The 12,232-nt window shown below is 47.1% G+C and overlaps 1 protein-coding gene across 2 annotated transcripts in view; it reads right to left on the bottom strand.

The window, feature by feature from the left end:
* Nucleotides 1–12,232, bottom strand: part of GOLGB1 (golgin B1) — a 54,590-nt gene that overhangs the window by 15,417 nt on the left and 26,941 nt on the right. The window contains exons 6-8 of one of the 2 annotated variants that reach the window (XM_077264284.1): nt 11,387–11,482; nt 6,382–8,284; nt 17–78 (exon numbers count right to left, since the gene is read on the bottom strand). In XM_077264284.1, coding sequence (XP_077120399.1) covers nt 17–78; nt 6,382–8,284; nt 11,387–11,482 — 2,061 coding nt within the window. The remainder of the gene's footprint in view (nt 1–16; nt 79–6,381; nt 8,285–11,386; nt 11,483–12,232) is intronic. The other variant, XM_077264285.1, reaches the window with a different exon arrangement.

Genomic DNA, 12,232 nt, shown 5'->3' with positions numbered 1-12,232 from the left:
TATACCAGTACTTCACCTGGTGGCTCACCTCTGATTCCTTACATACTTCTGTAGATGATAGGATAATAGAATTTTCACCTATGAAACAAGATTTTTTAAAATATTATATTTCAGAACATGGAAAGGTCATTAGCTTTCTGATAAAAGGAAAAATACGCTAAAAACCCTTGATATTTTTCTATTGCATATCAAAATTGTGTTACAACAGATGGGTCACCTATAATGCTCAAAATCTAGAGTCCAAATTTAGATGGTGAAAATGGTTCTAAAAGAAATTGAACTTTAGAGTTCATTGTCTTGAGGTTAGCAAGAAGAGAGGGCAAAGTGGTTGAAGATAATTGTACAATTACTCTACACACCGTGTTTATTTGTAGTCTGGAAATCAGTGAAACACATTAATAGGCATTGTAGACATAAAAAGGAGATTTTTGTGTACTCACCGTAAAATCTTTTTCTCCGAGCTACTCATTGGGGGACACAGGACCATGGGTGTTATGCTGCTGCCACTAGGAGGACACTAAGTAGACAGAAAGATTAACTCCTCCTCTGCAGTATACACCCCTTCACTGGATACAATTTCAACCAGTTCGGTAGTAAAGCAGTAGGAGCATGAACAAAGACAACTATGTCAAAACCAAGAAGTAACAACAAGCCAAAAAATAGGCTAACAGGGTGGGTGCTGTGTCCCCCAATGAGTAGCTCGGAGAAAAAGATTTTACGGTGAGTACACAAAAATCTCCTTTTCTCCTACACCTCATTGGGGGACACAGGACCATGGGACGTACAAAAGCAGTCCCTGGGTGGGGAGCAATATGCTAATACCCCATGTACCACTGGCTTACGGCTTAAGGAACTGCCGCTTGCAGAATGAGCCTGCCAAGGGCGGCGTCTGCAGAAGAGATAGAATGAATGTGGTAATGCTTGGTAAAAGTGTGCAAACTGGACCACGTCGCAGCCTTGCAGACCTGCTGTGCTGACGCCTGGTGCCGAATGGCCCACGAGGCGCCCACCGACCGAGTAGAATGGGCCTTGAACCCAGCTGGGATAGGAACACCTTTGACACGATAGGATTCTTGAATGGCTGACCGAATCCATTTAGCCAGAGTGGCTTTTGAAGCAGGGGAACCCTTCCTGGGCCCCTCTGGAAGTACGAACAGGACGTCCGTCGTGCGGAAGGGAGCCGTCCTCGAGACGTACCGACGAAGAGCCCTCACCACATCAAGAGTGTGTAGAGCCTTTTCGATGCGATGGACTGGTGCCGGGCAGAACGAAGGCAGAACAATCTCCTCATTGAGGTGGAAAGAGGAGACGACCTTGGGCAAAAAGGTGGGAGAGGTCCTCAATACCGCCTTGTCTGGATGAAAAATTAGAAAGGGAGGGCGGCAGGAGAGTGCAGCCAACTCCGAAACCCTTCTGATGGACGTAATGGCTACTAGGAAGACTACCTTCCAAGAAAGGAAGGTCAAGGAAACGTCCTGTAGCGGTTCGAAGGGAGTCTCCTGAAGAGCTCCGAGAACTAAATTAAGATCCCACGGATCCAAGGGCGATTTGTAGGGAGGCGCCACACGGGAAACTCCCTGGAAGAAAGTTTTCACCGGCAACCTATTGGCAATCTTCCGCTGGAAAAGGACTGACAATGCCGAAACCTGACCCTTTAGGGAGCTAAGGGCAAGTCCCGACTCTAGTCCGGACTGAAGAAACTCCAGTATGGAAGGGATAGAAAATACCAGAGGAGATCGTCCCTGTGCATCGCACCATGATAAAAAAATTCGCCAGGTACGGTGGTAACTGCGCATGGAAACAGGTTTCCTAGCTCTGATCATGGTGGAGGACACCTTGGGAGTGAAACCCGCTTGGCCTAGAATCCAGGACTCAACGGCCAAGCCGTCAAAGACAGGGCCCCTGAGTTCTGGTGGTAAATCGGGCCCTGTGAAAGAAGATCCACGCGATCTGGAAGACGCCAGGGGACATCGGCTACCAGCTGAACCAGTTCGGCGTACCATGCCCGACGCGGCCATTCTGGCGCGACGAGAATCACTGGTACCCCCTCTGCCCTGATCTTTTTGATGACCCTCGGTAGCAGGGGAAGAGGAGGAAAAATGTACGGGAGGCGGAATTGGCGCCAAGGCAAGACCAGGGCGTCTACTCCGAGGGCCCGTGGGTCGAGGGGCCGAGCAAAGAACTGATGAACCTTGTTGTTCATCCTGGAAGCCATGAGATCCACATCCGGGGTCCCCCAGCGATGGCAAATCTGCTGGAAGACCTCCGGGTGAAGGGACCACTCTCCGGAGGCGAGGCCCTGGCGGCTGAGGAAGTCCGCCGCCCAATTCTCCACACCTGGAATGTGGATCGCTGAGATGGGCGAATGGTTTGACTCCGCCCAATGAAGGATGTGAGACACCTCGAGCATAGCCGTCCTGCTGCGGGTTCCGCCCTGACGGTTGATGTACGCCACGGCCGTGGCGTTGTCGGACTGGATTCTGACTGGGTGACCCGCCAGAAGGCGGTGAAACTGGAACAATGCTAGCCTGATCGCTCGAATCTCGAGGATATTGATGGCAAGGCGAGACTCTTGAGTGGACCACCGCCCCTGGGCTGTGTGATGGGTGAAGACCGCTCCCCAGCCTATGAGACTGGCATCGGTGGTCACCACCAGCCACCGTACTGGGAGAAAGGACCTTCCCTGGGTTAGGGAGGACTTCAGCGTCCACCACCTGAGGGTCTTCCTGACCCGTGGGGACAGGATGAATCGGCGGTCGAGGGAGGACGGGTTGCCGTCGCAAGCCGACAGTAGCGCATGCTGCAGGGGACGGAGGTGAAACTGCGCAAATGGGACCGCTTCCATGGCAGCTACCATCTGCCCGAGAACTCGCATGCTGGCACGAATGGAGTGGGAGACTGGACGGGAAAGACTCTGGGCTCCCTGCTGTAAGGCCAAGGCCTTGTCTTGAGGGAGTATGACCAGACCGCGGGAAGTGTCCAGTATCATCCCCAGGAAGGAGATTTGTTGAGCCGGAATTGGAAAAGATTTTTCGAAGTTTATCTTCCATCCCAGGCGAGAAAGAGTATCCACCGTGAGAACGACGGACTCTTCGCACGCTGGGTAGGAAGGACCCTTTATCAGTAGGTCATCCAGGTACGGAATTACCACCACTCCCCTGGAATGAAGAATGGCCATGGCAGCCGCCATGACCTTCGTGAAGACTCTGGGAGCGGTGGCGAGACCGAAGGGCAAGGCCACAAATTGGAAGTGCTCCCCGCGAAAAGCGAAGCGGAGGAACTGCTGATGTGGAGGGAAGATCGGTATGTGCAGGTAGGCATCCTTGATGTCTATGGATGCCAGGAATTCTCGTTTTTCCATAGACGCGACCACAGAACGGAGGGATTCCATCCTGAAGTGTCGGATTTTTACGAATCTGTTTAGTAGCTTCAGGTCTAGGATCGGATGTAGAGATCCGTCCTTCTTTGGGACCACGAATAGATTCGAATAGAAACCCTTGAATCTTTGTTCTAGGGGGACCGGAATGATGACTCCGTCCCTTTGTAGTGCCCGTATTGCCTGGAGAAACGCTGTGGCCTTTGACCTTTGAGGGCAAGACTGGAAGAAGCGCGTAGGGGGGGGGGGAGGAAAATTCTATTTTGTATCCGGTGGACACCAGTTCTCTGACCCACTCGTCGGAAACGACTGAGAGCCAGGCTTGACGGAACAAGAGCAGACGTCCGCCTACTTTGTTGGTGCCCACCGGATGATGCAAGGAGTCATTGGGCGGAGGATCCATGGGATGTGGATCCCTTAGACCCGGGTGGTTTAGGCCTGGGTTTCCAGTTACGATTAGGTCTGTAAGAGACCTGGGTGCCTCGGCCACCGCGCGAACCTCGTCCTGATGCGGGGGTAGAGGATGTAGAAGACCAGTTGGTATTGGGCCGAAAAGGCCGAAATGGAGGTTGCTGTTGGTACCGAAAGGGCCGGGTAGGTTTTTGCTGGGGGAGAAATTTACTTTTCCCTCCGGTAGCATCCGAGATCATTTGGTCCAATTTTTCTCCAAATAACCGACCCGCCTGGTAAGGCAGGGCTGTTAGAGAACGCTTGGAAGCCGAATCTGCTCGCCAATCCCTGAGCCACAGGGCTCTCCTGATGGAGATTGCATTGGCGGCTGCCTGTGCAGCGCAATTGGCTGCGTCCATAGAGGCGTTGACTATGAAGTCTCCGGCCTGCGCTATCTGGTTAACCAGGATGCTGGCTTCTGGAGGTAAGTCACTGGCTTGGATGTTAGAGGAAAGAGTCTCGGTCCAAGAGACCATAGCCTTAGCCACCCAAGAGGCGGCGAAGGATGGGAAGAGAGACGCTCCTGTGGCCTCGAAGGCGGAGCGAGCCAGATAATCAATCTGGCGATCTGAGGGGTTCTTAACAGAGGAACCGTCCGAAAGAGACAGGATGGTCTTGGACGCGAGGTGTGACACAGCAGGGTCCACTGAGGGAGACTGCAGCCAGTCCTTGACTAATTCCCGAGAAAAAGGGTATTTGGCCTCGATGGACTTTTGTCCCATAAAACGTTTATCTGGGCGATCCCTATGTTTTTGTACAATCTCCTTGAAGTGAGGGTGAGTGACAAAAACCTTTTGAACACGTTTAGTCCTTTTGAAAGACACCGCGTGTTCGGGTTCCGATACGGAGTCCTCAGTCACCTTCAGGGTCTGGTTGACCGCCTCGATGAGAGAGTCGAGAGACTCTTGTGAGGAGGGGGGAGTCCTGAACGTAGGCAATGTCGGACTCATATTCAGAGTCATCCGAGTTTGGGGAAGGGGACCGGGAAGCAGAGCTTGCAGGTACTGAAGGGCCCGCTAGCTCATGATCAGGGGATGAAACGTGAACACGTTTTTTAGAGCCCCGGGTAGAAAGTGACCGGGTACGTCCCCTGCTGGTAGACGGATCCATACCGTCGTCTGAATCCTCCACGGTCCGACCTGGAGAGGGGCCCCGGAGGGAGTCAATTGCCCTGGCTAGGGAAGCCACAGATCGTGACAGAGAGGTTGCCCACTCAGGGGGGCTAGGCTCTACAGGGTCGACGGCTGCGGCATCGGCAACAGTACCGGCGGCGGCAAGAAGCGGCTGCACAGGGGGCGAGACACAATCTGCACACAAAGGGCTAGTGTGGGCTTGGGGCAGGGCCGCATTGCAAGTGGCACATACAGTGAAAAACACTGTGTGCTTCTTGTTACCCTTTTTTGTCTCCTTGGATTGAGACATGGTGCCTTTGGAGACAGAGCGGGCAGTATACGCAGGGAAGGGGTTAAGCTTTCTTGAAGCAGCTTACCCACGGTCCTGTCTGTGTCCCCAGAGAGAGATATGGCGGTTCTTTGTTCTCCTTGGAGCGCTGTAGAAGCGTGGGCTCCGTGCAGAGGGAGAGAGGAAACATGGCCCCCGAGATTTGGAGGGCGCTTCTCGTCCCAGACGAGAAGCGCCGATGTAGGGGGTGGAGCTACGGCCATGGGAGGAGATTTTACCCACTGCGGCCTACTCCGGCTGAGAAGCCGGGGACTAAATTTTTGGGGCCTGCCGGCGATGTGCGGCGGCGGCCGCGACGGAGCGCCGCCGAGCACCACCGACCCCCGGTCGGCGGCGCCTCTCCCTGGGGACCCGGACCGCATCGCTGCCGCAAACGGGGGAGCAGGGGGAGAGTCTCCTGAAGGAGTACTTACAGCCGCAGTTGTCCCGGTTCTCACAGGTCTGCAGGGCGCTTCTGTGAGGGTGTGTACTCAATCCATGCACCCTGGATGGGGATGGAGAGGCCCCTGATGCATCCACGCTGCTTTGCTATAGCAAAGGGGGGCTGCGGCACAACATCCCCTCCGGACTGCATTCATCTTCCAGAGCACATTGCTCTATTGCGGGGTCCTGGAGGGGGTTGGGGAAATTCGGGACCAAGGAGGAACCGTTGCCCCGGCGCAAGTTTTTCGTGCGCCATACGTCGCAGGAGAGGGACGGGGAGGTATACTCGCCGTGCTCGCCTGTTGTTGGTTCGGGGGAGAGCGGACCCTATGAAAAAAGGACCCGTCGCCCCCTTCACTCCGTTAGATAAAAAATTAAAAATTTACATAAAATTAAAAATAAAGTTGGGGTCTGAAAAAAAAGACCCACGTGCCTCCTACAGACACTAAGCAAGAACTGGTTGAAATTGTATCCAGTGAAGGGGTGTATACTGCAGAGGAGGAGTTAATCTTTCTGTCTACTTAGTGTCCTCCTAGTGGCAGCAGCATAACACCCATGGTCCTGTGTCCCCCAATGAGGCGTAGGAGGAAACTGGATATTTTTAATCAAGACTTTTTTGAAAAGTTAAGTTATTTTCATCAATAAAAGTTATATTTTTTTAAGCAGCTTACCTGTTAATGCGTCATGCTGGGTATTGAGGTTTGCAAATGAGACCAAGGTTTCTTCCTTTTCATGCATTCCTGGCTCCTCTTGAGTTAACCCCTGTCCGGTTAGATATGTAAAACCCACACCACTTTGCTCTATATGTTTTTTGACATGGCGTTGCTCTGCTTGCAATTTACTCAACTCATCTTGTGCTTCTCTCATTAAATGCATCTCTTGTTTCAGCATCTCCAATTCACTCAGCGTTTTCTGCCCTCTTTCAAACTCTTGTTTCACATTATCAAATTCTTTGAGGGATTCCTTTACTATTTTTAGTTTTTCTTTCAGTCTAGATAACTCGTCTTGTTTTTTATTTTCCATTTCTAGCTCAATTTGCACTTTTTCCATTTCTATATGGACTTCAGATTTATTTATGTTGTCTGGACCTTGCTCTCCTTTTGTTTTAACCAGTAGCTCCTCATTAGCTTTGTTCAACCTTTCCAGCTCTACCTCACACTGTTTTTGAGTTTCTTTCTGTTGCTCCAGTTCTGATTTTACTTGCTTCAACTCCTCCTGATCAACCTTTATCTTTTCAAGCTGTTCTTTTAGTTTCTGCAAGTCAACTTGGGCACCCTTCTCCTTTTCCAGCTCATCTCTTAGTTGTTGCAATTCCTCCTGGGCAACCTTCTCCTTTTCTAGCTCTCTTCTTAGCTGTTGCAACTCTTCCTGGGCACCTTTATTCTTTTCAAATTCTTCCCTTAGTTTCAGCAACTCCTCTCGATTACCCTTCTCCTTTTCTAACTCTTTCCTAAGTTGTTGCAATTCTTCATGAACACCCTTCTCTTTTTCTTGCTCTCCTCTTAGTTGCTGCAATTCTTCCTGGACACCTTTCTCCATTTCTTGCTCTCCTTTGAGCGGTTTCAATTCTTCATGAGCACCTGTCTGCTTTTCAAGTTCTTCCTTTAGTTGTTTTAATTCTTCCTGAGCACCCTTCTCCTTTTCTAGCTCCTCTCTTAGTTGTTGCAACTCTTCCTGGGCTCCCTTCTCCTTTTCTAGCTCCTCCCTTAGTTGTTGTAGATCTGGCAGGGCACCCTTCTCCTTTTCTAGCTCTTCTCTTAGTTGTTGCAATTCTTCCTGGGCTCCCTTCTCCTTACCTAGCTCCTCCCTTAGTTGTTGTAGTTCTAGCAGGGCACCCTTCTCCTTTTCTAGCTCCTCCCTTAGTTGTTGTAATTCTTCCTGGGCTCCCTTCTCCTTTCCTAGCTCCTCCCTTAGTTGTTGTAGTTCTAGCAGGGCACCCTTCTCCTTTTCTAGCTCCTCCCTTAGTTGTTGTAATTCTTCCTGGGCTCCCTTCTCCTTTCCTAGCTCCTCCCTTAGTTGTTGTAGTTCTAGCAGGGCACCCTTCTCCTTTTCTAGCTCCTCCCTTAGTTGTTGTAATTCTTCCTGGGCACACTTCTTCTTTCCAAACTCTTTCATTAGTTGGTGTAATTCTTCATGAGCATTCTTCTCCTTTTCAAACTCTTCTTTTAAATGCTGCAATTCTTCCTGGGCACCTCTCTCTTTTTGAAGCTCTTCACTTAACCGCTGCAATGCCTCCTGAGCTCCCTTCTCTTTCTCCAGCTCTGCTCTCAATATTTCTAGCTCCTCTTGTGCTCCTCTATCTAATTCTGCATGAATTTGTCCCAAGCCAGGCTGTGGTGTAGCATCCAGTTGCTCTTTAGCCTTTTGTAGTTGTGATTTCAGATTTTCCATCTCACATGATGCTTCTTTTTCTTTATCAAGAGCTTCCTGTAATTGCTTGCATAAAACACTTTTCTCCTCTAACACATCTTTGTACAGGTTAGCTTGTTGAGAGCTTCCTTTTTGTTCAATAACTAGAGATTCTCTCAGAGATATCAATTCCTGTTCCATCTCCCGAAACTGCTCAGACAGAACCTATAAAAGTAAGCAAATAAGTTAGAATGTATTGACCCATGACGAGGAGTAAGTTATATAATAAAAAAAAATTACGCATAAGAGAGAGAAAAAACAAATAAGACTGTTCACATCGTTGTTTGGGACTTTGGCGTTTCTGTTAAATATTCCATTATTTTTGACAGCAAGAACAGAACATTCTGCATCACTACTCGGGTTTAAAAAAAACTATACCCTAACTTTGTCCATTTACTATAATGACATCTGTCTGTTTATTTGGATCCATTGAAAAAGAGATTAGCTACATTTAATGTGGAAAAGGTGACGTAAAAAATTCTAAATACCCACTGCATATAGATTGTTTTCTGACAAGACAATATTGAATTATGAACAATATCGAACTGAAGGATTTAACTAAATAGAGTTCCATCTTGCTGCTCCTATACATTGGAATTTGAAGTGACTGATATGATTATTTAGAATAGAGCACTCCGTAAAATAAATGAAAAAAAAGGTTTATTATTAATACATACTCATTTTGTCTAGGGCATAATTATTAATTTGATTGATTTTATTTTTCATTGCTGCAAACACATTGGTATATGGAAAACCCACCCTAAACACATGGCAAGATGTCATATGTAAAAGAAGGTGCGTGGCACTGCTGAACCTCAAATAGTCATAGTCCCAACCGTTTGCTGCCACTGCTATTGTGCCAAAACTGATAATACGGACCCTCGGGTGCACTACATCCAATAGTATACGATGATTCATACAAAAAAGAAGAAAAAATGCGATTAGGACCCGTGGAAGCGCAGCCGTGCGAAACAGCCGTCGTCTTTCTTGTCTCTGTTCTCCCTTGTCTTTTCCTGCACATGCCGAAATAAAGGATTGTTTTCACAGGACCGGTGAGTGCACCATCGCATTTTTTCTTCTTTTTTGTATGAAACATGGCAAGATGTGTTGTGTCATTAGAGAGCCTTCTCTGGTGGTTAGCTATGAGGAAAGACAGAAAACTTACAGGAGAGAATGAGTACAGATTATAGCTAAGATGACATTTTCTGTATCCATAAATGAAGTGGACACTTCAGAAGTTGTGGAGTGGAAGGATGAAGGAAGGGATGATCCAGGCTTGGTTTGATGTCCTTTTTCTACCTGAGCCTGCACCTCGCCCCTTCCTCTCCACAACTGCTGACTTTTATAGTTAATCTCAGCTGTTCCCTACACACATCCTCACAGTCAGATGCAGGTCTCTCCTCATAGCTAACAATCAGAGAAGGCAGAAAGGCTCACATAGGTATACAGCTCGCTGGACTGGCACAACATCTCCTGCTTTGTGTTTAGGGGCAGGTCTTGTCTTCACTAATGAGGGCAGCCGTGGAAAAAATAAATAATTTCCACCTGGACAAGAGGAGTGTGAAAAAATAATTGTTTGGCAATTCATTCATAGTAGTGTATTTTTCAATCATTTTCTTTATTATTTCGAGGAACACCCCTTTGAAATATTATTTTGTTACAAATTTACAAGAGCACCTATTCATGTTCAGGTAGCCTTTAAACATGATGACGATAATACTGAAGTATGCTAGTAGTTTAGATACCTATATTTTTTTTTTATTCACAGCCACAATTTTGTTTCAATTCTTAAAATATAATTGGTTCCATTCTACTTTTACTTAAAACGAACCTGTCAGAAAAATTTTGCTAAGTAAACTACAGGCATTGTCAGGTTGGCAGTTAACTCCTTAGTGACCGGGCCAAATTTTTTTTTTAAATGTGACACGTGTCACTTTTTGTAGTAGTAACTCTGGAACACTTCAATGAATCTCATTGATTGAGACTTTTTTTCGTGACACATTGTACTTTTTGATAAATGAAAAATTTATGTTGATATTTTCTGCGTTTATTTATAAAAAGATCAGAAATTTTTGAAGTTTGAATGATTATCCCTTTAATCCAGATAGTCATATCAAACAAAACGTTAATAAATAACATTTCCCTCATGTCTGCTTTACATCAGCACCATTTGTAAAAGGTTTTATTTTTTTTGCATCTTAGGTTTAAAAAAATGTAGCAGCAATTTTTCATTTTTTTCAAGGAAATTTACAAAACTTATTTCTTTAGGGACCTATTAAGTTTTTAAATGACTTTGGGAATCGTATATATTGGAAACCCCCAAAAGTGATACCAGTTTAAGAACAGCGCCCCTCAACATGTTCAAAATTGCTTCATGTAGTTTAATAACCCTTCAGGTACTTTCCAAGAATTAATGCAAAAATGCATAACAGGAATGAAGAAATTTATTTTTACCACCTAAATGTTGATATCTTCTGAACAGGCCACTGTAGTCGGCAGACTTTAAGGTCATTATTTGGCTATGAATTGCCATCGCCAACATCAGGACCACATGATCGAGATCTCAGGGTTTCGATGGGGTTAAAGAGGAAGCCGTCACACTATCAACCACCTACATGCTGTAGTCACTATTGACAGCAGCATTTAAGGGGTTAAACTACAATAGTCGGTACCAACACTGGTCGTGGCTGATGTGTCCAACTGATAAGAAATCAGTCTTGTGTAATCAGTGTTAGAAGTTTTCAGTTAATGATATGCTCATGCTCCGGGGCAGGACTGTAGGCAGAGTTTTACCTTCCTGCTCTAAGCCAGAGAAACCAAGGAGAGACCTGCCCACAGACCGCCCGAAGCACAAACGGTCTTCTCTCTCTGCCTCTATGATGAGGAACATGTTTGTGTTTCGAGGCGGTCTGTGGGCAGAGTCTTTCCTTGGTTTCTCTGGCTTAGAGCAGGACCATAAGACTCTGCCTACAGTCCTTCTCCGGAGCACGAGCATCTCATTAACCGAAAACTTTTAATACTGATTACACAAGAAGCACAAGATGGATTTCTTCATTCTAGGTATCATTTTAATCAGTTTAACACTGCCAACCTGACAGTGTCTGTAGTTGACTACGCAAAATCCTGACAGGTTCGCTTTAAAGGAACAAAAACAAGTAAATTCAGCTTCCACAATTCATAGGGCCAACATTACAGCCATTTATGGATCCTCCAGGAATCACCTGCCCTGTACCATAATATAAAATGCAAAAAAGGGAGACTACTTACCCGCTTCTGAAACTCAGCACTCTGTAATTCTTGCTCCAACATCTCTACTACCTGATTTCGGGAATGGAGGGCTTCATTCTTTTCCTCCAGTGTCCTCTGTACACAAAATGATCATAAGCCTCATTATTAAAATAATAATATAAGAAATAAACAAAACAACTTGTGTTTTTTCTTACAGAGAAATGACAAACTAATGAAACACTGATTAAACCACAAACATATTATGTAAGCACCTTATTAAATGACCAAGCCACTTTTTCCCCAGCTTTGCCTCTCTTTATAGCAGCAATAATTTTTTTTTTTCACCCATTTGACTTTATGAGCCTTTGTTTTATGGACAACACATTTTATTATTTTTGCACTACTTTGTGGTACTGTAGAAGGGAAGACTGGGCTTCCAGAGCTGCTGAAGCACTAGGTCCGGTACTGCTGGGGTCAAACCTCCTATTCCTGGGGGGGACCGAGATTGCAGCCTAAGCGAGCTAGTAACCAGGGTGAAAGGGGCATGGCCAGTCAGTGTGAGGTAAAATGGGTTGCGTGGCAACGGAAGCAGTCTTCCCGCCAGAACGCTCATGAGGTACAGACGCTGAGAGGGGAGCGACAGGCCGCGGTGTAAAGACAAAGGGCGGCATAGTGAGGGACTCACCGAAACCGGTGGGTGCACAGGGGAGCTTGCGATCGACGAAGCATTGCAGTACAGACGTCCAGGTGTCGGCCGATATCCAGAGAGGCGCATGCTCAGTAAAACATTGCAGTGCAGCCCTTCTGGTCACAGAGGCTGCTTAAGGAGACTAGCGCCAAGAGGAATCTTGTGGGGAGCGCTACTCTCTTACTCCACAAATATAT

This window comes from Ranitomeya variabilis, chromosome 5 (genome assembly GCF_051348905.1).
Source record: "Ranitomeya variabilis isolate aRanVar5 chromosome 5, aRanVar5.hap1, whole genome shotgun sequence".
Lineage (NCBI taxonomy): Eukaryota > Metazoa > Chordata > Amphibia > Anura > Dendrobatidae > Ranitomeya > Ranitomeya variabilis.
This window is presented reverse-complemented; position numbering and strand designations above follow the sequence as displayed.